The sequence below is a fragment of the Polistes dominula genome, unplaced genomic scaffold, assembly GCF_049000335.1.
Source record: "Polistes dominula isolate Pdom_NZ unplaced genomic scaffold, Pdom_raw_medaka contig_19, whole genome shotgun sequence".
NCBI classification, from domain to species: domain Eukaryota; kingdom Metazoa; phylum Arthropoda; class Insecta; order Hymenoptera; family Vespidae; genus Polistes; species Polistes dominula.
In genome coordinates, this window is record NW_028301058.1 from 953,307 (window position 1) to 977,250 (window position 23,944).

Here is a 23,944-nt window from a genome sequence, read left to right on the forward strand (position 1 = left end):
TCATTCTCTCTCTCTCTCTCTCTCTCTCTCACTCTCTCTCTTTCTTTCTTTCTATACTCTGCTACTCTGCTACTCTGCTACCTAACTCAAAGTTATGCTAACAATGAACAATGACAGAGAGTATCTATTTAGTTCATTTCCTCTCATCTTATTATATTTATATTTATTTATATGTTTTGATTTTTTATTTTATTCCCCACCATTTTCACTTTAATCTGCCCCTTTTTTTGACTTTTTCTTATACTTATTTGTCAATATATTATATTATGTTGATGTTTTCAAGGTTTATAGTGGGGAATGGGGAGTGAGAGAGTGGGGGAGTTAAGGGTTGAAGGATAAAGGGAATTATGGTTTGGTTTGGTTTATTATTATATTTGTAGGTTAATATTATCTATTTAGTAGGTCATTTTAATGTTGATGTTAAATTTAACGTTAATTGGTAAAATAAATTATTAAATATATTATATCTGTTATTTGTAATCTAAATAAATTTATAATAATAATATATAGATATATAAGATATAATATATAAATAAAAATAAAGTCAAATATAAAAATAAAAATAAAAATAAAATATAATATAAAAATAAAATTAAAATCTAATATAAAAATAAAAATTAAATATACTATTATATAAAAATATAATATAAAAATAGAAATAAAATATAATATAAAAATACTAATAAAATATAATATTAAAAATTTATAATAATTTATAAAAATATAATATAAAAATATATATTTAATAATAAAAATAAAAATATTATATTATACAAATTATATTTATGTATACCTAAATAAATATATTAATTAATTATTTAATTTATATTAAATACAATATATATATATATATCTAACCTTAAATATTTTATTATATATTTATATAATATTATTTATATAATAATAATAAATCCTTTACATAAAACCCGATATATTTAATACATCAATTATTTCAAAATTCTAAAACATTTTTCTCTACTTTAAAAAAAAAAAATACCCCCAAACGAATCACCAATTTTCGATTTTTCTTATGAGGATTTGACTTTACAGACATGAAAAAGTATTAGACTGCAGTCGAGAGAAGAAAAGGAGGAAGGAAGAAAGGAAAAGGGATGAAGGGGCAAAAAAAAAAGTCTCTTGAGATTCGCTACGTGTTTTCTTATTCCACCTTTTTTTTTTTTTCTATCTTACTCTTTTTATGTCCTCCCTCTCTCTCTCTCTCTCTCTCTCTCTCTCTTTCTCTTTCACTTTTAGTCTTTTGCTCTTATTCGACGTTAGAATAATTTTAGATGTAACCTCCCTCTGGTTGATCTTATTTTCGTCGTTCTAGAACGTGAATCAGCTTGCAAATACCTTTTTACCTTAGCAGAGTCGTCATCTAACGGTTGTCTGTCTGACTCTAACCCAAGAACTCAAACTAAGAAGAAAAAAACTATTACAACTTTTATATTTTATATCATTTTTTTTTTTTTCATTTTTTTCTAATCAATAATAATATTTAATTATATTTTTATTATCAATAATTATTTGTATAATATAATAGAAATTTTTGAACGTAGAAACAATTGTAGAACACTTACGAGTGTGTTTCAATGTTTTTTTTTATTTTTATTTTTATTTTTTCTTCCTAATTTGTCGTTTAAAAGTCAAAATGATAATTTATTTGCTTTTTGTTTTGTTTTGTTTATTTTATCTTTTTTGTTTCTTTTTTTATCTTGGAACGATATTTTCTGCTTGATCAACTGTGATATGAACCCACCTCTCACCACCTCACCACCTCCACCCCCTATACATTGCGTACACAATCCCGAGAGTGAACGTAATTATTTATTTTTTAATTTTATTTTCTATTTAACGTTTGCTTTAATAATTTCAACGTTTCATTTAGGAACGAGAGTAAATATATTTATTTATATATTTTTTTTTTCGTTGTTTTTTTTTTACTACACAAATAGTTGATTAATTATATTAAAAGTTATATTTTATTAACAATATATATATATATATTTCATTTTATTTTTATTTTTTAATTGAATTACCATTGCATTTATTTTGTGACTAATCTTAAAGTATTATGTCTTGTATTCTATTATTATTATTATTATTATTATTGTATTTTCTGAAAATATTGTATGTAAACGAATATTTCACGCATCATGATTTTAAAGTAACAAACTCCATAGACGTGTCTATCAAAAAATGTCTTCCCGTTGTTAAAACACCATAGTTGTGATCGATAAAGAGAACACGACTTGTGGGGTTCTTTTTCTTCTTTTTTTTTTTTTTTTTTCTTATGTCCTTTTTGAGATGCAAAGTGTTTCGTATGCGATAATGGAAAATGGCATGTAAGGCATAGCAAGTAATACGGACAAGAAACACCCACACCTATACCTACACCTACACCTACCCTACACCTACACACACACATATATATGTATAAAGAAATGATAATATAATGTGTTAGTGTTCAGTAGATAAGACAACATGTTCAGATATTATTCCTACGTAAATTTGAATGACATTTTCATCGAGTATTCAATGAAAAAGACTTGCGTACGTCAACCTAATTATTTTTTAAAACTCAAGTTTAGATAAAAACATGGACAGATAATCAGAAAGAAGAAGAAGAAGAAGAAAAAGAAGAAGAAGATGAATAAAGAGAGAAAAAAAAGAAAAAGAGGAAAATACAAATTTCTTTTTATCTTCAGGTTTTAGTAACATCCCCACGTGTATGGTGGGGTAACCAGCCTTGCATAACAAGTGGTAGGATATTCGTAGAACATTTGAAAATGTGTTTACACTAGGGTCGAGGATTTTAACTCGAGAAGTAGCGTGTATCCAAAAGTATAGTACTTGAAACACTTTTTTTTTTAAAGATTTGTTAACATTTTCAAAAATCTCTCAAAAAGTAAAAACATAAAAAACAAAAAAATAATATTTGAATGAATGAGAAACTGTTTGAGTTTGTTTCTACAAGTTTGCAAAATGTTTGATATAATACACATTGTTCATAATTAATACTTTTTTTTTAAATATTTTTAATTAGCCTATACTTTCTTCTTTTCTTTAATGTTTATCTATTGTTTTGTTTTTATTTATATATATATATATATTTATTATTTATAATATATCACATGTATAGATAATTAAATAATATTTAATAATGATTGATAGGAATATACATTAATATAATAAAACAAAAAATAAAATAATAAAATAATAAATAATTTATCTTTAAAATACCTTTGTTTGATAACACTACACATAATTGTAATAAAATAAAAAATAAAGTAATAAAATAATAAATAATTAATACTTAATTAGCACACCATTTTTGTTTTTCTTTTCTTTTTTATTTATCTATTATTTTGTTTTCGTTGATATTTTTTGTTTATTAAATATCACGTATATAGATAATTAAATAATATCTTATTCACATCTAGTCAGTGTTAGATCGAAGTTAACTAGGGTTCATATACCTACGAGATAAGCTAATTAGTAACGACAAACTGCTAACGCATATTGTCGGTCTTATTACATTAGATAGTGTTCATTAAATGCATCCTATTACATCGATCTAACGAGAACTAATGGATTTTCCTGGTTAATTTAGTCTACCTTTACAAATTTTCTAATACTTCAAAAATAATATCTCATAAAATTCATAACAGGTTGTAATTGCAATATATAAAGAACACCACACACCATCAAATAATATTTCTATTACATTTAATCAGAATTCTATCAAGTTTTCATAGTGAGTGGTAATTTTTTATTTTACACGACGTGTATATACGTCAATCTCACCTCAGCAGAGATTTGATTGGACATTTATACACGTCTAATTAATTTAAGTGATTAAATAAATTGATTTTTGAATTTTAAGATAACTCAAACTCATTTGTTTGGATATTTAATAATTTTTTTTAATTTAAGGGGACCTTCTACTCTGCAATTAACAAAAATTTTTTTTTTTTCTTACATTTTTCGAATGTATATATATGTAGAAATATTGTGTTAAAATTTCAAAAAGATCCGATGTCTCTAACTACATTTTTGGTGCCTGAACGTAACTAACTCGGACCGCTTTCCTGAGCGTTCGGCGCGCACGGACGACTCTTATCTTGTTCAATCCCTTTCTCTTTCAATGTTTATTCAAGCAGTTTTTTTTATTGTAATCTGTATAATCCTTCGTATTGTCAGGTATAATTTTCGGGGGATCAGACATAGAGAAATATATAACTGTCTGAAGATGATGATATATAGATAATTAAATTATGATGATGTTAATGGGCAAATAATTTGAATAAAACGTGGCCCATTGCTGGGCCCATTAATCGGCCAATGATCAACTACCATTAATGGGCCGATAATAACTGCCGGTAATGGGCCGATACTAAATGCCGGTAATGGGCCGATACTAAATGCCGGTAATGGGCCGATACTAAATGCCGGTAATGGGCCGATACTAAATGCCGGTAATGGGCCGATACTAAATGCCGGTAATGGGCCGATACTAAATGCCGGTAATGGGCCGATACTAAATGCCGGTAATGGGCCGATACTAAATGCCGGTAATGGGCCGATACTAAATGCCGGTAATGGGCCGATACTAAATGCCGGTAATGGGCCGATACTAAATGCCGGTAATGGGCCGATAATAAATGCCGGTAATGGGTCGATAATAAATGCCGGTAATGGGCCGATACTAAATGCCGGTAATGGGCCGATACTAAATGCCGGTAATGGGCCGATACTAAATGCCGGTAATGGGCCGATACTAAATGCCGGTAATGGGCCGATACTAAATGCCGGTAATGGGCCGATACTAAATGCCGGTAATGGGCCGATACTAAATGCCGGTAATGGGCCGATACTAAATGCCGGTAATGGGCCGATACTAAATGCCGGTAATGGGCCGATACTAAATGCCGGTAATGGGCCGATACTAAATGCCGGTAATGGGCTGATACTAAATGCCGGTAATGGGCCGATAATAAATGCCGGTAATGGGCCGATAATAAATGCCGGTAATGGGCCGATAATAAATGCCGGTAATGGGCCGATAATAAATGCCGGTAATGGGCCGATAATAAATGCCGGTAATGGGCCGATAATAAATGCCGGTAATGGGCCGATAATAAATGCCGGTAATAAAAATCACTAGAAAATTTTCCTAACATATTTCAAACTATATATTCATGAAAATTGTATACAGGTGCTGTTATTATACATTCTTGCTTCACGTATACACATAAATACATGCATATATGCATGTATATATAAGAATAATTTTTCTCAAGGGAGAATATACCATTCTCAAGAACGTTGTAACTCGTGTTATTGTCAATGTATTATATCATTTAAATGTAAATTTTGCGTTTTACTCTTCTACCTTCATCTTCTTCATCATCATCTTCTCCTTCTTCTTCTTCTTCTTCTTCTCTCTTTCTCTATCTTTCGTGTTATTACACGTGAACTATGACATAATTTAAATAAAATTTAATCTTAATTAATCTCATCATTTTCTCATAGTTTCTTTCAAACTTCAAACTTTTCTTCACACACCTAAATATTTTTCAATCAATTGAATGAAAGAAAAAGAAATTATTTCAATTTTGAATGAATTGTTCAAATGATGTGTTCTCAAGAAATGAAAATATAACATCAAGAACATTGAAAGTAAAAATAAAATGTATTTTATAATACATGTACAATGTGTAATAGAAAAAAAGTGTGTAAAACAACCAACAACAATAAGAACCACAAGCATAAGTTAACTCGTGTTAATTAATTTACACAATATTTCCAATTGTAATTATTCGAACGATCATTAATGTTTCACGATGAACATTTAAAGATACGTTTCAGTATAGCAATAACAGTAACAGTAACAGTCTCAGCAGTAAAACAGTAACGAGAACAGAACAGAACAGAACAGAACAGAACAGAACAGAACAGAACAGAACAGAACAGAACCGAACCTGTTAATTGCAGTTATCTTAAACTGTAATTAAGTTTTCTCATACTACGTCACAACGATTAACGCATTTGACCACAGGAAATATCCTACCTTTAGATATGTGTATATGCATGTGTGTACACATTAATATTAGTAGTAGGTAATAACAAGTATAAACATCGAATACAAATAAACGGAATATTGGAAACTAGGATTGTAAAGAGATGAAGATATCCATAACCATAAGTGAAAGTGAATAATTGAAAATAAAAATAAAAATAAAAAGTGAGAGAGTATTAAGACAATAATACAAAAAGGGATGATTTCTTATAAGGGTTGGTGTGCATTGAAGGAATGCAATAGGAACCCCCTCAAATGCATTACTTGGACGAATAAAAATAAAAATAGAAATTTAGAGGGTTGAGACAATAATACAAAAAAGGGGATGATACTATAAGAGTGGGTAGGGATGGGGATAGGGGTAGGAATGCAATAGGAATCCCCCAAATGTATTACTTGGACAAACCACCTGATGATTCCTGCCGGATTTGCAAACGGTTACTGGCAATAACGTGAAAGCAAGGTTACTTGTTTGACGCTTTGCTAACATAGGTTGCTTGCTTGTTTGTTTACTTGCTTGAGAGTATGCAACGATACAATTTCACTTTGACGAAGAAACGTTAAGCAAATGTTCAAATGTTCCTTGACTGTTCGACCAAAAATGATTAAAATCGATTCTGATTTTGAATATAACTACTATCGATATATATTTTTTTATTTTTTGTTTCGTCTCTTTTCATTGAAATACTTTCTATCATTTTTAATTTAATTTGCTTCATGTGAAATTATGATAGGTCAAGTAGCCATTGATAGTGGTTTTTACATGGATGGGTGACCCCACATTTGAAAAAGATACAACAAATCGTGAGAAAATATATTAAAATACTTTGAAATTGTTTAATACAAAAAAGGGATCGCATAAATATTTTTTATCATTTTTCATTTAATATGTTAACGAAGAAAAATATCCCCTTTTTGAAATTATGAAAGGTCAAGTAACAATTGATAGTAGTTTTTACATGGATGGGTGATTCCCGTTTAAAAAAACAAAAAAAACATACAAATCTAATAAATAATGTTCGTAGAAAAGGAAATGTAAAAATGTAAATGGTAATATTTATTGATCAATTCATTCTTGAAATAATAATTAAAAAAAAATATACACATACATTGAAACAATATCTAATTCTAATTAATTAATTACAATAAAACACTGATACTGCTATCAAATAAAAAAAAAAAAAAAAAAAAAACAAAAAGAAGAAAAGAAAACAAAGAATAAAAAATAAAATAAAATAAAAAAAAATGTCTAAAAAAATAAATATAAAAATGAAAGAACGTCTGATTCTCATTCAATCATCATTATCATAATCATTATCAATGACAGGTTAAGTTCACAAAAGGGGTCACACGTTAGAAAGATTAAACGCGGCAAAAATTGGCGCGAGTTTTCTTCGTTCGTTCGTTCGTTCGTTCCTTGTTGAATTACAACCCTGTTTCCTTCCCCCTCGACAGACTCAACCAGTCAACCACCCACCCATCCATCTACCCAGCTAGTCAACTAACGTTCCCACGCTCATGCGTGGGCGTCGCGACGTCACGATGATAAGAGAGAGAGAGAGAGAGAGAGAAAACTGGTTACACGGTAGCTACGACGACGCTAGCGTCGTTTGCTCACAGTGGCCAACGCGATCTCGGCCCGTAAAGATCGTTTCCGGTAATACGTTACATTTTTGTTTTGTTTTTTTTTTTTGTCTATATCAACAGTCCTTTCCCTCCCTTAACCCATACAATCCTAGACCCTTTTTTCCCATATTCTTTCACCATCCACATTATATTTTACCTTCAACTTCAAACTCATTTTTTATTTTCTTCTCTCTTTTTACTGTTAACATATATTTTAATTTATTTTTTTTTATTATTATAATCAACAAAGTGCCAAATTAATCAACAAAGTTATTTTGTGATTGACTATTTTTTTATATTAATAGAAGAAAAAAAAACAAAATAAAAAATTCTATAAATTTTGTATATTTACAAAGAATTATTTTTATTATGGGGGTTGGGTGAGAGAATGGTCGTGCTAGAAAAAAGAGTGAAAAAATAAAATATAAAAATATATAAAAAAAAAAAAAGAAAAGAAAAGATAGAAATAAAAATATATAAAGTAAGTTTTGTTTGAATAAAAAAAAAAGAAGAAGAAGAAGAAAAAAAAAATAGTTTATTTAAACTATATAATTCATTTTTCTTATCTGTAATAAATTCTACATTTCTAGCATCATATCATCTATCAAAAATACATACACATACGCTTACACATATATATATATATATATAGAACGATAACGTGTCGTGAATCTACAAAAAGTGAAAAAAACAAAAAAAAAAACTAAAAAGAAAAAAAAATATGAAAAATATCGTGAGAAAAAGATAAAGTAAAAGATCTTCTCAGTAATACGAAGGAGGAAATCGGTGAAACGTGTGATGCAACTTTTCAAGAACTATAATACATATACATATATGTATAATATATCTAATGTAAGATATCATAGAACGATGAATTCTTATCTCGAATGGTGGTGTGGGGGAAATGAAGAAAATGAAAGAGACTTATAAGAGAAAACGAGTCATTCCAAATTTGTTCTCATGTGTGATTCAACGATATATCATCAAAGAAAATATATGAAAGATCTTAATTTGACAAAGTGTGTGTTCTCTGACTTGTTAAAGTGATGCTGGATTAGATAATAATAGTAGTAATAACAGTAGTAGTAGTAGTGTATTGGTGTGATGATATGATGGTTGATAGTGATTGTGTTATCGATCAACAAAAATGGATATTACGGTAAGATTATTTATCATCAATTTTATTTAATATATATATATTTTTTTTATTATTATTTCTAATAATAATATAGTTCTAACAGTAATATTATATTTCTAATAATATTATTTATAGATATAAATAATATATCTATTTCTATAAATAAATAAACAAAATAATTTAATTTAATTTAATTTAATTTATAATAAAGAATGAAGAATTGAATTATTTATTTCTAATAATAATATATTATTCTAATAATATATTTATTTCTATAAAAATAAATAAAAAATAAATGTCTATATTTTTTTCTTCTATTTTTTTTTTTAAATTTAATTTTTGATATCTAACGATTAGATAGATAAACGACAATTATTACCAATTAAAATTATTCGATTTCTAACAATTATAAATAATTTTATTAATAAATTGCAATACGCGAGTTCAATTCGTAATAAATAGAAGATAACATATTTCTAATAATTTTTTAATTATCAAAAAAAAAAAAAAAAGATAAAAATAATGATGTAGGAAAAATTGTTGTTATCTATTCGTTTTAAAATATCAAAAAAAAAAAAGAAAAAAAAAGAAAAATATTCTTAGTTTCCTTTGCACGTTCGAAGATATTCCGCAAACGTTTGACTATTTTATTTTCTATCGATTCTCTCTCTCACACACACACACATACCTTTCCTCATAGAGTATACACATACGTTTATGTATTATATTTACTTTTCGATAATTCCCATAGAGGGGAACTTTTGCCATAGAAAAATTCTTTGTTTCTTTGTTTTTTTTTTTTCTTTTTTAAAAACATAATCCTATTCCCATATTTCTAAAAGGGTTAATACAGATAAAATTGAGAATTCGTAGGTTTCTCAAGAAAATATCTTAACTGTGAGAATTTCATCGATGTGTTTACACACTCCCACACATATATACATCTCATACTATTGGTCTTTTTTTTTTCTAACCGTTCAAATGTACCGAAAAATTGGTGGAATGGTGTAAGGAATGGCCCCTTTTTTTGTTTTTGTTTTTTTTTTTTAAATACTTTCGCAATCCTGTTAGTTTACTTACAGCAACACATCTCTCTCTCTTTCTTTTTTTTCTATTTTATTTCCTTTTATATACGTGAATAAATTCAATTTTATAGGATTGAAATGATATTTACTTCTTATAATCATTTTTTTTGATTTTTAATATGAATTTGTGAATGAATTAAAAAAGTTTTCTGTAAAATCTAATGAAGTGTATTAAAAGTAATTGTTGTTATCAAAATATTATGATTATTTTTATTATAATAGGATTTGATTTATAATTTATTATTTTATTTATTATAATAGGATTTGATTTATAATTTATAATTTGATTTATTATAATTATTAATTTATATACAATTATGTTTACAATTTTATGTTCACAAAGATGTTTTTGCATAACAATTGTGTTTAATTTTTTTTTGTCAAAGGATTGTAAACTTAACAAACCCTTCTCAAAACCATTAAATGACTAAGATACTAAAATTCATATTTTTCTCATTTATTTTGTAATTCCCCTAAAGAAAAATATTATAGTCACAGAGAGACATGTGTGTGAAAGAGAAACTTGACATTTTTCATTGTATGCAATATTTGTGCTTATTCTATAAAAAAAAAAAAAAAAAAAAAATATGCCTGGCAAGCAACCACAACGAAATGATTCTTCTTCTTTATATATACATGAATTATGTGAATTTTGTCCATAGAAATCACCATTGATGCATGCGTTTTCAACTTTATATTTTTATAATGTTAGTTCAGAAATGTCTGAAGTTTCTTTCTTTCCTTCTGTGTTTTTTTCTTTTTCTTTTTTATTTTATTTTATTCCATCTATCTTTTACGAAAAATAAAAAAATACAATGAAAAAGGAAGAGAAGAAAATGAGAAAGAAAAAAAAAATATATATATATATATATAAAATCAGAGAAGAAAATGAAATGTAGTAAAGCTTTTACGAAAAGTATTTTTCATTTTATCAATAAATCGAACTAAAGTACAATACTTTCAACGTTAATACCTAAAAGAACTGTAAATCATTTTAAAGAAAGCTAAAATACTACAAGACTTATACTGTGAACTTTCATCCCATTTTTTTCAATTTGTTAAATACGAAAGAAACAAAAAATAAAATAAAATAAAATAAAATAAAATAAAATAAAATAAAAAACATTTCAAACCTACGTTTTTGTAAACTCAAACATCCTAAATAATTATTTGCCCTAAATTTAATAAAATTTCAACTCACACCCTTAATAATTATTTCCACTTAATATAATAAAATCTCAATTTACACCCTTAATTTTCCCTTAATTTACACCCTTATTTTCACTTAAAAATACTTAAAAATACTGAAACATTGTTGAAAGAAACAAACAACGTGTCATCATAAAGAAGAAGAAAAAAATAAATAAAAACAAAAATATTACAACTACTTTTACCCCTTTTTTACACACACACACACACACACATACACACTTTACTATTATTTATTTTTATCCCCTTATATCCTTCTCTCTAGATTTTATTTTCCGTTTTTTACAGTGAACAAAAAAGAAGGGTTGTTGCTTGCTTGCCTTGCTTTGCTTACCTTTTTCAGGTTTTATATTAAACAGAATCCGTATAACGTTTCTGCAACGACTGACACATAAGTGGTTAGAAGTGTTAGGAGAGAGAGAGAGAGATAGAGAGAGAAAGAGAGAGAGCTTGGAATATTGTTAAATCGAAATACGAAAAACCGAAACTGTCTGTCACGTTCTTCTACAAACTGCACACTTTTCCTTTACCACCCTTTTATCCTCCTACCCCCATCTCGCTACACTTCTATCCTTGGTTACAAGCCCTTTTCCCTCCTTCTTTTTATCCTTATCTCGTATTCGAAATCAGAATTTGAGATAAGAATATTCTTGGAAATCTTTAAAACACGTCAAAGTTAGCAAAATTAACAAAAAAAAAAAAGAAAAAAAAGAAAATAAAAACAACCTTTGAATTTGTTCGATTATTTTTTTCAGTTTCAAACACAAACGTTTATTGGTTTTTTATTCTTTTTTTAAATGTTTGTTTTTTCTATTTTTTATTTTCTTTTTTTGTTTATTTTTTTCATTACTCGTACCGAGATACTAAATTTTGAATTTTCAAATTTGCGAATTTGCCGATAATAATTTTTCGATATTTTCATTTCACTTGGTATTACATTGCACAAGTGCATACCAATATTCACGTTGAATCAAATTGACTCTCCAAAATTTCTCTTCCCCTTTCTCTCCCTCTCTTTCTCTCTGCTAATCCTCTCTTTCTCAATTTCTTGTGGAAATTTTTTTTATTTTCTTTTTTTTATTTTATTTTCTTTTTCTCTGGATGGTAATATACGTACGAGAGGTTAACTAATTTCATAGATTTTTCCTAACAAACTTATAAGCCACGATTTGATTTTTTTTTTCTCGAATATTTTTTCATAGAAAATAAAAAAAAAAAAAAACAAGAAAAAAATAAAAAATACTACAACCATCAATGAATTTTCAATACTCCAGGGATTTTCAATACAATTTTTAAAAAGCATTCCGATACGAATACTCAATGTAAAGTACAAATAAGTCGAGTTTTTTCATTAAAATAATTCAAGAAAGAAATCTTCAATACTAATAATACTAATAATACTAATAATAATAATAATAATAATGATAAAGAAATTCATTTCTTTTTCATCTCTTTTCTTAATCTTGAATTCTTACGATATAAAGTAAAGAATACAATAAAAAGAAAAATGTATTCTTCTCATAGCTTTCAGTTAATTTTTTTGTTTGGTTTTATTTTTCTCTTTTTTTTTTTTTTTTTTACTTTCTTCTTCTCGTTTAATATATTTTACCTTTCATATTTCTTTTTTATTAAAAAGATTAGAGAGTAAGCTAATACCCTGATACGTCTTACAGTAAAAAACAAAGAGAAAGAGAAAGAGAAGAGAATATCAAAAGAAAAAAAATTAAACATTTGCATATTTCTTAATTTCTAAATAAATTAAACAAAATTACAAATAATAAAAATATCATAAATAAATTCATTATATGTTTCAATATAGAACCAACATATATATATATATATTGAATATTTATTAGAATAATTAATTTTTAATTATTAATTAATAATTAATAGTATACCTTATACTTATATATATATATATATATATATTAGATAAATGAATTTAATTAAAGTTACGTTCTATGCGTAAAACCAACTTCAACGTTACGGATTTGTTCTAAATTGCGAATGAGAAATCTTTCTCTCTCTCTCTCTCTCTCTCTCTCTTTCTCTCTGATGAGAAATTTAAAGCACAGAAACCCATAACACAAAAGAGTTGAGGAATTTATCGAATTATTACTGTCCAAAGGACTGACATTATCAAATTTTGAACTACAGCCGATGAATTAGAGAATTAAATTCAGTTTAACTTTTTGAAAGGTTCGAGTAGTATTCTTTTTCGTGTCGTGGTATTGCCATAAATGTAATTTTATGTGTTTTCTCAGTGGAACCTAACTAAAGTGAACCTAAAGATATCTAAGTGATAAAAAGAAGAAAAATACATAGAAAAAGAAAAGTGTTAAAAGCAGATGTGAAATAAGAGAAAGAAAAAAAAGATGTTAAAAAAAAAAATCGATAAGAAAAGATGGATGAAGCAATAAACGCGATTTTTTATCGTTTTAAATGAAAGTAATGCAAAGTTATATGAGAGAATGTGTCTCTGAACTTTATCTTGAAAACGTGCCAAAATGTAAAGCTTTTACGAGATTTTCTTCGATTTTCTTCGATTTTCAATGATTTCTATCAAAATTATGCTACTTCGTATGAATTATTACGTGAAAAACAAGTCTAATGTGATTTAAATTGAACACACACACACACACACACACACAAAATATAAAAAATACAAAAAAATACAAACATAAGAAGAAAAAGAAATAGAAATAGAAACGAAATTTATTTGATTTTTAATAATAAAAACATGAATGATAATAATTATAGATTTATTATCATAATAATTACTATGGTATATTCTATTAATTATTAATTAATAATTAAAAATTAATTATTCTAATAAATATTCAATATATATATATATATATGTTGGTTCTATATTGAAACATATATAATGAATTTATTTATTATATTTTTATTATTTATAGTTTTGTAAATATAACGTATATATTCCTACTCATTAGTGAGTTATAAATGATTCAACACATTTCAAAGTTTCTAATTGATACGTCAGCCTAATTACATGTAATTACGAATGGAAGATAAGACATATATATATATATATATACACTGTGTCGGATGTTTTGTGTTTATGATTGCCACGTAAATGATAATTCATTGTACCATTATTATTTGTATTATGGTATTATATACGTATTATACTTTCTACTATTACTTAGACACTATCGTGGTTCCTCCTATTAGTATCACTTCTGAAACTTGTTACTTCAAATATTACTTCCTATACAAGAAAGCAGACCTATATATATATATATATATAATTCGATGTCGTATTGAGAAAGTTAACAATACAAGTTTAGAAACTGTGGTTGAGAGTTTCGATCGTTATTTGCATATATTTTCCTCTACTTTATTCCGATAAGATTAGAAAAACAAAATTAAAAAAAAAAAAAAAAAACAAGCCTGTAAAAATAAGCTTACTTAAACGTTAATGCACTTTTATATAGAAAACAATTTGTCTAAACAATAATTAAAAAAATAATTATTATTCAATATTTTATTTATTTTTTAATTCTAACTTATGGAAAAAAAAAAAACAACCATGTAAAAATAACCTCACATCTTTAAATAGAAAATAATTTGTATAAAAATAAAATTAATCAATATTTTATTCGTGTAATAATTTATTTATTTTGTAATTCTAACTTATCGGAAGATCGTTTAGAATTTGTTAAAAATAAAAAATATATATATATATATTTTTATCTAGTTATATAATTTTTTTTGTTTATAGTATATTTTGTTTATTTTACGATATTGTATCAAAGAAGATACAAGAAGAACGAGAATAGATTATCCATCCTCCCCCCACCATAGATTTTTTTTTTCTCTTTCTATTCTAACACGCTTACCTCGTATACTCTTCTCGGTATTGATATAGGTCAGGGTTCATTCATCTCTTTCACCTATACAAAGTCAGCTGAGCAAGTTTAACGAAGCGAATTCATAAATCTTTCTTCTCACACATACACATACACATACAAATATTTCACATTTAAATATTAATTTAAACAACGAAAAAGATGACGGAATAATTTTTCGATTATGCACAAATTTTCAATGCTAATTACTTTAAAAAAAAAAAAAAAAAAAAAAAAAAAAAACCATATATTTTCCATATGCATATATCGGTTTACAGTTAACATTTAATTCACCATAATTCAACCATAATAATACTATTGTTTTATTTAATTAACAGATTTGTGAAGTGTCTTGTAAATTTGCTGAAAGACTACGAAATTCGATGATGTTTTTTTTATTTTTATTTTTTAGAAGAAATCTTTTGAATATATTTGACACTTGTGATTCAAGAAAATGAAAAGACAAGGAAAGAAAGAGAAAAATAGATGAAAGAGAGATAGAACTTGAGAGCCAATCAAAAGAAAGGCGTGGAATAACTCGTTTGCTAAGAATGTTCTTACAACTTTTATTTTAAAACGTGATTCACAGATCTTTTACTTCAATTTACTTTAACTCGAGTTTAGTTTTGCAAAATTTCTTGAGAATCTTTGATGCTACTTTTCTGAACTATCAACAAACTACTAATTAAAATAAGTAGTCAAGTTTTTATCAAAACAAATTTTTTATCTCAATATTTTTTCTCTCCTTTGTTTGTTTGTTTGTTTGTTTGTTTTTTGGTAAATATAATTATGTATATATGTATAGATGGTATATATAATTGTATTAGTAATTAATTATATTTTAACAATATTTAGTTAAAATTTGATATAGTTATGTAGTTTAAAAATTTAATGAACAATTATAATATGTATACACTGATTAATAAATTATTTAATTGAATATAAATATCGTTCAATTTAAATATTAAAATAAAAAAAAAAATAAAATAAAATCAAAATAAATAATACAATTATATTGTTTTTATTAGGTTTTTCTATTCGTATGAAGTTCTACTTATTTTAAGTTAAATTCATTGAAAAATTATGCAAATAAAAAATAATCTATGACCGTAAAAAGAAGAAAAAGAAGAAGAAGAAGAAGAAGAAGAAAAAGAAGGTGTTTCCAAAGCGATGAATTATGCAACAAATTTTGATGCAAAACAGATGCAAAAGATAGCTTTGATGATACTTTGTATAGTACTAGGTGTGTTAGTTGTGAAGGGCCTAGGTCTTTTCTTGACTGTATTTTTCCATTTTCCTCTGACATTTAACAAAGGTACTGACCGAGTAACGAGAAGAACATAACAGAAAAAGAAATACACGTTGAATGATAATATTTCATACTTTAGAAATGTGAGAAAGTTGAACATATGGAAACGTCGTAACAGAAAATACTTTTCTTATTGAATTTTAATGGCTTCAAATTCATTTTATTTTATTTATAAATTATTTTATTTTATTTAACTTATAAAACATAGTTCAAAATAATTTTTTTCTAAATATGTGGAAATTCATAACAAATAATATTAGTTTTATTGTTTACGAATAATACAAAATAAAAAATGAAAATAAGAGGAGAAGTGTGGGAAGAAAATCTTTGGAAAAAAAAAAAAACACAAAATAAAAAAAGGTATAAAATAGATGAAGATTAACGAGACAACTTGTGGTTTGTTCTAAAGCTCCTTCTTCTTCTTCTTCTTCTTTTACTTCTACTTCTACTTCGTCGAGATAAAAATGAAGAATAAGAAAAAATGCGATTGCAGGAAAAGTAGAAGACGTGCTTAAAAAGTTGCATTTTGTTTTTCGTTTTTTTTTACTAGCAACTAATACCACTGGTGAAGGATTTTCTTGCTTTTTACAGTGTCTAAGTTATCATAAAGAATCTTGATACCTTTTATTATGTCAGACATGATTTTTTTTTATCATTTTTACATCCCCACATATACACGTAAACATGTAAATAAGGACACAGAATATGTTAAACATATTTACTGCATTTATTGAAATTAATGTTAACGTTGATGTTTAAAATATATTTCAATTGAATAAACTATCTATGTATTTATATGAATATATATATATGTATATCAGAAATATTCATTTGAAAAGCATTCATCATCGAAATACAGACTTTATAACTACGTTTCACATGACTGACGCAATTGTATGCACGAAACTCGTCGTTTTATTCGCTTTCTATTCTATACAGAAAAGAGATTGTGTGAAAAGATAGGGCAAGAAAGGGTAGAAGTGAATGTAAAGAGATGGAAATATATCATAGATATAGAACATTTATACAGGTATACGAATATATACAGAAACAATAAGTGTATTAGTGTAGAATAAGATAAAGTGTATTAGTAAGATAGATAAATGCGAATTATTGTTCTATGTGTACTACGTCGACTTGTGAAACAATTAATCCAACTTTCTAAAGGTTCGTGCTAAGATTGAAGAGAAGAGACCCTAAAAGGGTTTACTATGAACTATACTATATGTACTATTTTAGAACGTCTTGTGTTTTCAATTTCTTGGGTACATAGTCAAATATATAATAGTTGACTAAATAATCAAAATATGTTCGATCGTTGTTTTCAACATGTTAAATTCATGAACAATGTGTATTTGTAATTGATAAAAATTTTGTTCACTTATAATTTTAAGATGTAAATGAACAATTTTATATTATTTTATTGATTATTAAATATAATTGATATCTAATTTAATATTAAATATATAAAAAATGTCTTATATATATATATAGTGAAATGAAAGAAAAAAAATAAAATAAAAATTAGAAAAAGAACGTAATTGTAATGTAACAAATTGTTGATATTTTTAAATTTAATTATACAAATATAATATGATATTAAATAAAAATAAAACAGATACATCTATCTTAAATGATCTTATTTGCAATATTATTTATAAAAATATTTAATAGAAATAATTAAACTGTTATACTATTTATAAATATAGATATATTTCTAAGACATAATTATAGTAACTTTATGAAACGATCAACTTAGTTAAAGATACTAAAATAATTTGAAAACACCGATCGAAGTAATCTGACTATTTAAGATATTATACTTTATCTATGTACATGCAAGAGTGTAATTAATTATTATTAGTTAAGCCGAGAGAAGAGGAACCTTTCGTAAGGAACGTGTTCGTTCTACATAACGATAAATGAAGAAGGGATGTTGGGAAGTTTAAAGGAAGGTTTTATGCATGCCATTAAGGTAGGAAAAAGAGAACAAAAATTAACGAGAGCGATTAACGTTATTTTCTCTCACTCTTTTCTTCCTTTCTTTCTTTCTTTCTTTCTTTTTTTTTATTCTTTTATACTGAAAATATCTCATTTAAACTTCCTTTCATGATTTTCTTTTACATTTTTCTCAGGTAGCTATTAAGGTAATACTTTTTTTTTTCAACTATGTATTATTACATAAACACTTTTGATTCTTCTATTTTTTTCTTCTTCATTTTATTAATGAAATTAATAGTCACTTCACGAATGAATTTAAGGTTTTTCTCATGAAAATCTATCCTTTTTATTACTGTAAATAATAGTAAGTAAAATTCTGAAAAATTGCATATACCACCAGTTGAATTTTGATATCATATATATATATTCAACATTTTTAAATATATATTTTGATTTAAATTAGATTAATAATTATAACATTATATAATATTTAGGATAAATATTATGTGGGTTCTGCTGTCAGACAATTAATTGAGAAATAGAATTTGGATATTGGTTATTCCAATCATTTTCCAATTCCTATCCTAATATATGAGAAACAGGATTATCATCATCATCCAAAATATTCCAATATATAATAATTAATAAATACATTAAATAGATGATCAATATTTATAATGAAAATAATTATTGACTATCGTTAATATAATAATACATTTATTATTATATTCTCAAATATTTTATGAAATATTTATTTAAAACATAGAATCAATAAATAATCACACCACATTATTAAAAATAAAAGATCAAATAAATTGATCATTATAGAAAGAGAACATATGGTATTAGTTTCGATCATATTTCATATCTGTTAGTTAGGCGGGTTGTTGGTGAAAACAAGAAATATTCAACCCTATCTTCCGCCCTTTCTAAAACTCATATTTACATATGTATAGACCTATCTACCTATTTACATACCACCAATCCCCATAAAATTCTACCCTACGCATAACAACGAATATCGATAATGTAATTAACAACGAAATACAACGATAATATAATTGAATTATTTCAAAACGAATGTACTTTATTTTTCAATATACAAGCAACGAATTAAATTTGTATTTTTTTTAAACAAGAAAATATATTGTTCTATTATTTATAAAAGTATGGATCATAATATCGTATCATATGCTATTAGTATGAGGATTGAATAGAAGCAGGTGGTTGCTGGTGGTTGGTGGTGGTTGTTGAAAGATCCCATTTCTCAATAATCATCTGACAACAGCACGCTTCGAAAAAGCTTGTCATGGTTTCTCGAAGAAAAGCCATTTCTAGATACTTCCATAAAGCAAGGAGACAGGAACATACAAAATTCCATCTATTGTACGAACTCACTTCACTCATTTCTATGTACCTACTCTCTTCTTTCGGAGCTTACTACGTGTATGGAATGAAAATTTTCTCACGACAGGGTGTAAGAAAGAAAGATAAGAACACCATTAGAAAAAGAGAGAAAAGGTGATATTCTTAAGAAAATCTTCAGACGAATGCTTTTTTTTCATTTTTCATACTCTTTCTAGATCTTATTGTTCCTTATTAACTCACTCCAGAGAATATGGGCTGTGAGACGTTTTACCTTTCTTCTTTTTTCTTTTTTTTTTTTTATCTCTAATGCTCATATTATTACTCTCTACTTTCCTTTTTATTTCCTCCCTTCGAAGGAAGAATCGACAAAAATATGGTGGTAGATTTCTATGGTAGTAGGGGATTTTTATCGTTCAAATCTATGCATGAGCAAATTTCTACAGAATTTTTTATTAGGAGGTAAAGAGAGATGATAATCTTTGAACGGTTTAAGCATAATATTATAGTTATGGTGCTTATCATATATCGGGTAGATAAAAAGAAAAGTGAATGATGGTAAAAATAATATACAGTTTCGCTAATTGAATTATTATTTCATTGTTTTAATTGAAATTGAAAATTTTCAATGTTAAATCTGCACCATTTGCCAGATTGTATATATATCATTTAAATAATATATTTGTTATATGTTGTTTTATTAAATAATAATATTATTTATATTATTTTTTTCTTATGACTAAAGTAATTTATTATTTTTTTTATTTAAATATGTTAACTCGTTCGTTATATTATTAGCATTGCTTATTTTTTTTTAATTTGCAAATTTAATCGATCAGATAATGAGCATAAGAAGAAGATAGTAATCTCTTAACAACAAAAGGTGTGTTTTAAAATAGAAATGAGAATAAAAAGGTTCTTTCGTCTGACTCGTCTGTTTCGTGTATTTTATGTGGCGCCAGGAATTGTATGATAAGAAAGTAATCAAGAATCGAGAACCCTCTTGGGTTTTAATGACCACCCTTTGGCTGTCTAGGAAGGAAATTTACTTATGGTGAGAGACGTGGTGACGTGTACAAGGGCATAGGGGTTCGCGTGATGATTCACAGTTTTTTATTCTTACTACTTATTTCCATTTATTTTTTTTTTTATTTTTTATTTTTCTAGTTTTTCTTTTGTTTTTAATTCTAGACTGTTTTTTTTTCTTCTTTTTCATCGTAAAACAAGAGAAAACAAAAATTTCAGGAATACGTGAACTTTTCACCTCACGAGTCCAATAAACTTTTACTTTTCATCCTTTACGCGAAATTACATTTCTACGTTCGTAGAATAAAACTTCTTGTTCAATTATTTTCGACAATGATGGTAAACTTTTTTTTTACAGTTTATACTCCTTTTACTGTTATTTATTTTTAAATGTTTCTTTTTTTTCTGTTTTAATATCAGAATAAATTGAATATCCATTTAAAGTAGGAATAATTCAAAAAGTACACATTTGTTTCAAAATAATTATAGTTTCTTTTTTTTTTTTTTTAATGAATATGTGTAAATATTGCTTTGTATGTTAAATCCTGTTCTTATTTTTGTTTACAAAAGATGCACATAAATTCAATTTTGCATTTAACCATCTGCACAGAATATCTTGCACGGTACGAACAAAGAAATATTTTTCTCTCTTTCTCTCTCTCTTTCACTTCATCGATTAAGCTTTCTCTTTATGGGGGATTTTATACGATATAACACTACTGCACGCATACAGGGTGAGTCAAGAAAAATTTTTATCTAAAAAAAAAAAAAAAGAACATTTCCTACGAATACAAATAAATTACAATTAGAAATAAGATTGTTTTTTGTTTCATTTGTCTTTCTATAAAAAAAAAGAAAAAAAAATAGAATATTAAAAAAAATTCAATTACATTAAAATACTAATGTAAATTGATTTTAATAATGTTATCATAAAAAACAACTAATAAGTAATAATTTATTTTCTTAACAAATTTTTATTAAATCACCCTCTATGCATATGAATGGACTAACTTATGAGATTTTACATATTTTCTTTTTTTTCACTTTCATTCTAATTTTTCGATCGAGATATCGACACTGTATTTGATACTTACATTTGTCATCTTACACAAGAATTTTTGAAAAAAACATAAGAATGTTGGAAATACCGTAAATATAGATGATAGTCATTCGAATGAGAAAAATTATTTGTTAGTAACGTTTATCCCTCCTCAATCCAACCCTTCCTAGTTTTCTTAAATTTTCAGTAATGTTCATTAATTTCAGTAATGTTCCTTACATTTCGTAAGTCATCGTGAGTACTTTAGGTAGTATGTGATATCCCTTCGATAAATCGTTTGGAAAGCTTCTACGAATACTACCTACGACGAAGGCTTTAATCGATCTTTTCTAAGGTAAGCCAGCTCTTCTTCTTCTTCTTCTTCTTCTTCTTAGCTGTACGTCTTATCGTCGATTCCTTTCACTTCGAACAACCCTTCCCTTCCCTTTTCCTTTTCCTTTTCCTTTTCCTTTTCCCATAGATATACCGAGAGACACTTCACCAGTCAACTCTCATCACATAACTTAAAAATCGTGATATTATATTTTCTAACGATTTTTTCCCTTTTTCTTTTTTTTTTTTTTTTTTTTTTGGTTTCTTACAATTTCACGTTAAAAAGAATTTTACAAGGATGAAATTCAATTTTCTTATATGTATCTTACTAAAATAAATTCAACATTTATTCTTTATCTATTTTAAAACGTGATGAAAAGTATTTTTTTTTTATAAGAACTCGTATAACACATTGTTTGTTTGTTTGTTTTTATTTGTAACTCGATTAAATATAAAAGTAATTTACAAGTAAATGAAATTAAATTTATTCTATTACGGATTTATGAACACAAATTTTCAAATATTTTCAAAAAAAAAAATAATAAAACAAAACTTGACCCGTTTAAAAGATATTATTAAATAAAAAAAAAAATTAAAAAAAAATATATTTTACCTTCACGTTTGATAAATAATATTATTTCTATTTTAAATAATAATAATAATAATAATAATAATAATAATAATAATAATAGTATAATTTTACTCCGGTCTATTCTGTCGCATATGTTGTCACACAACGACACTTTTCACTGTTGGATAAGCATAGGGAGAGATAAAATATGACAAATATATATATATATATATATACTCTTACATATATACCTACATACATATACATAAAAAGAAACTCAACTCGATGGAAAAGAGAATTCCCACTATGCGACATTTATGGCCGCAGGTGTACGTCAGAATCCAAGTTGACATTTCAAATTCTAGCAGGTAAAAATAACATTTAATTAATATCCATCATTCATTTATTTTCTTTTTATTTTATTTTATTTTATTTTTTTTTTACATCATTTTTATGTTTTGTTTCATACCAATAATAATAATAATAACAAATTATTAAATAATTTTTTTTATTTTTTTTGTTTTAATTATATTTAATAATAAATCATCACATGATGTGTGTTATATTTGATTAATTGTATTGTGTGATAGGTAATCATGCTAATGCCAAAGAGAATGTGTTATTACATTAAGAATACAACACAACTAAAGTTAATTTATATACATAAACACACATATATATACATAAACCCGCATGTGCATTTTACTTTTACCTTTTGCGATATTGTATTTTGCACGCGATAGTTTCTACGATATGAGTTTAACAATATATATATATATATATATGCAACATTTTATCAATAATACATAAAATATAAAATAAACCTTATATAAAATATTGAAAAAGAAAAATATCAGAGTGATGCATTTATAAAAGAAAAAAGAAAAAAAAAAGAAGAAAAAATACGCGTACACAAACGTACACATAGAGGGAATTTCTATCAATCTTTTTGTTGAAGTTAATAAATTAAAAATCAATAATACAAATGTAAAAATGAAATTAATTAAAAAGTGTAAGTCCTGAGTAACATTAGCTAATCATTTTAAAATTAACATTATATACATTTTCACTTTTCCAATGTCGACTTTCTTTTATTTTGATCGAAGTTGTAAAAAAAGGAAAGTACACCAATGTCGTCTTTTGAATAAGAAATAAAGAAAATGAGAAGAGAATAAGAAAAGAAAGAAAAATAAGAGATGCTTGAAACGATAGGGGGTGTAACAAGCAAGAAAAAGAAGAAGAAGAAGAAGAAGAAGAAAAGAAAGAGAGAGATATAATAAAAAAAAAAAAAATAAAAAATAGAAAGAAAAAAAAGGGCCGTCGCAATTTACCTCGACTCTCACTT

The 23,944-nt window shown here is 25.9% G+C and overlaps 1 protein-coding gene across 7 annotated transcripts in view; it reads left to right on the forward strand.

Annotated features, from left to right (window-relative positions):
* Positions 1–7,679: 7,679 nt before the first annotated feature.
* Positions 7,680–23,944, forward strand: part of LOC107068855 (growth factor receptor-bound protein 14) — a 364,319-nt gene continuing 348,054 nt past the window's right edge. For 4 of the 7 annotated variants that reach the window (XM_089175883.1, XM_089175886.1, XM_089175880.1 and 1 more), the window contains exons 1-2: positions 7,748–8,189; positions 8,299–8,867. Coding sequence is in view for 4 of the 7 variants with exons in the window: in XM_089175880.1 (XP_089032006.1) it covers positions 8,818–8,867 (50 nt within the window). In the remaining 3 variants the exon portion in view is untranslated. The other 3 variants (XM_089175882.1, XM_089175881.1, XM_089175884.1) reach the window with 3 other exon arrangements.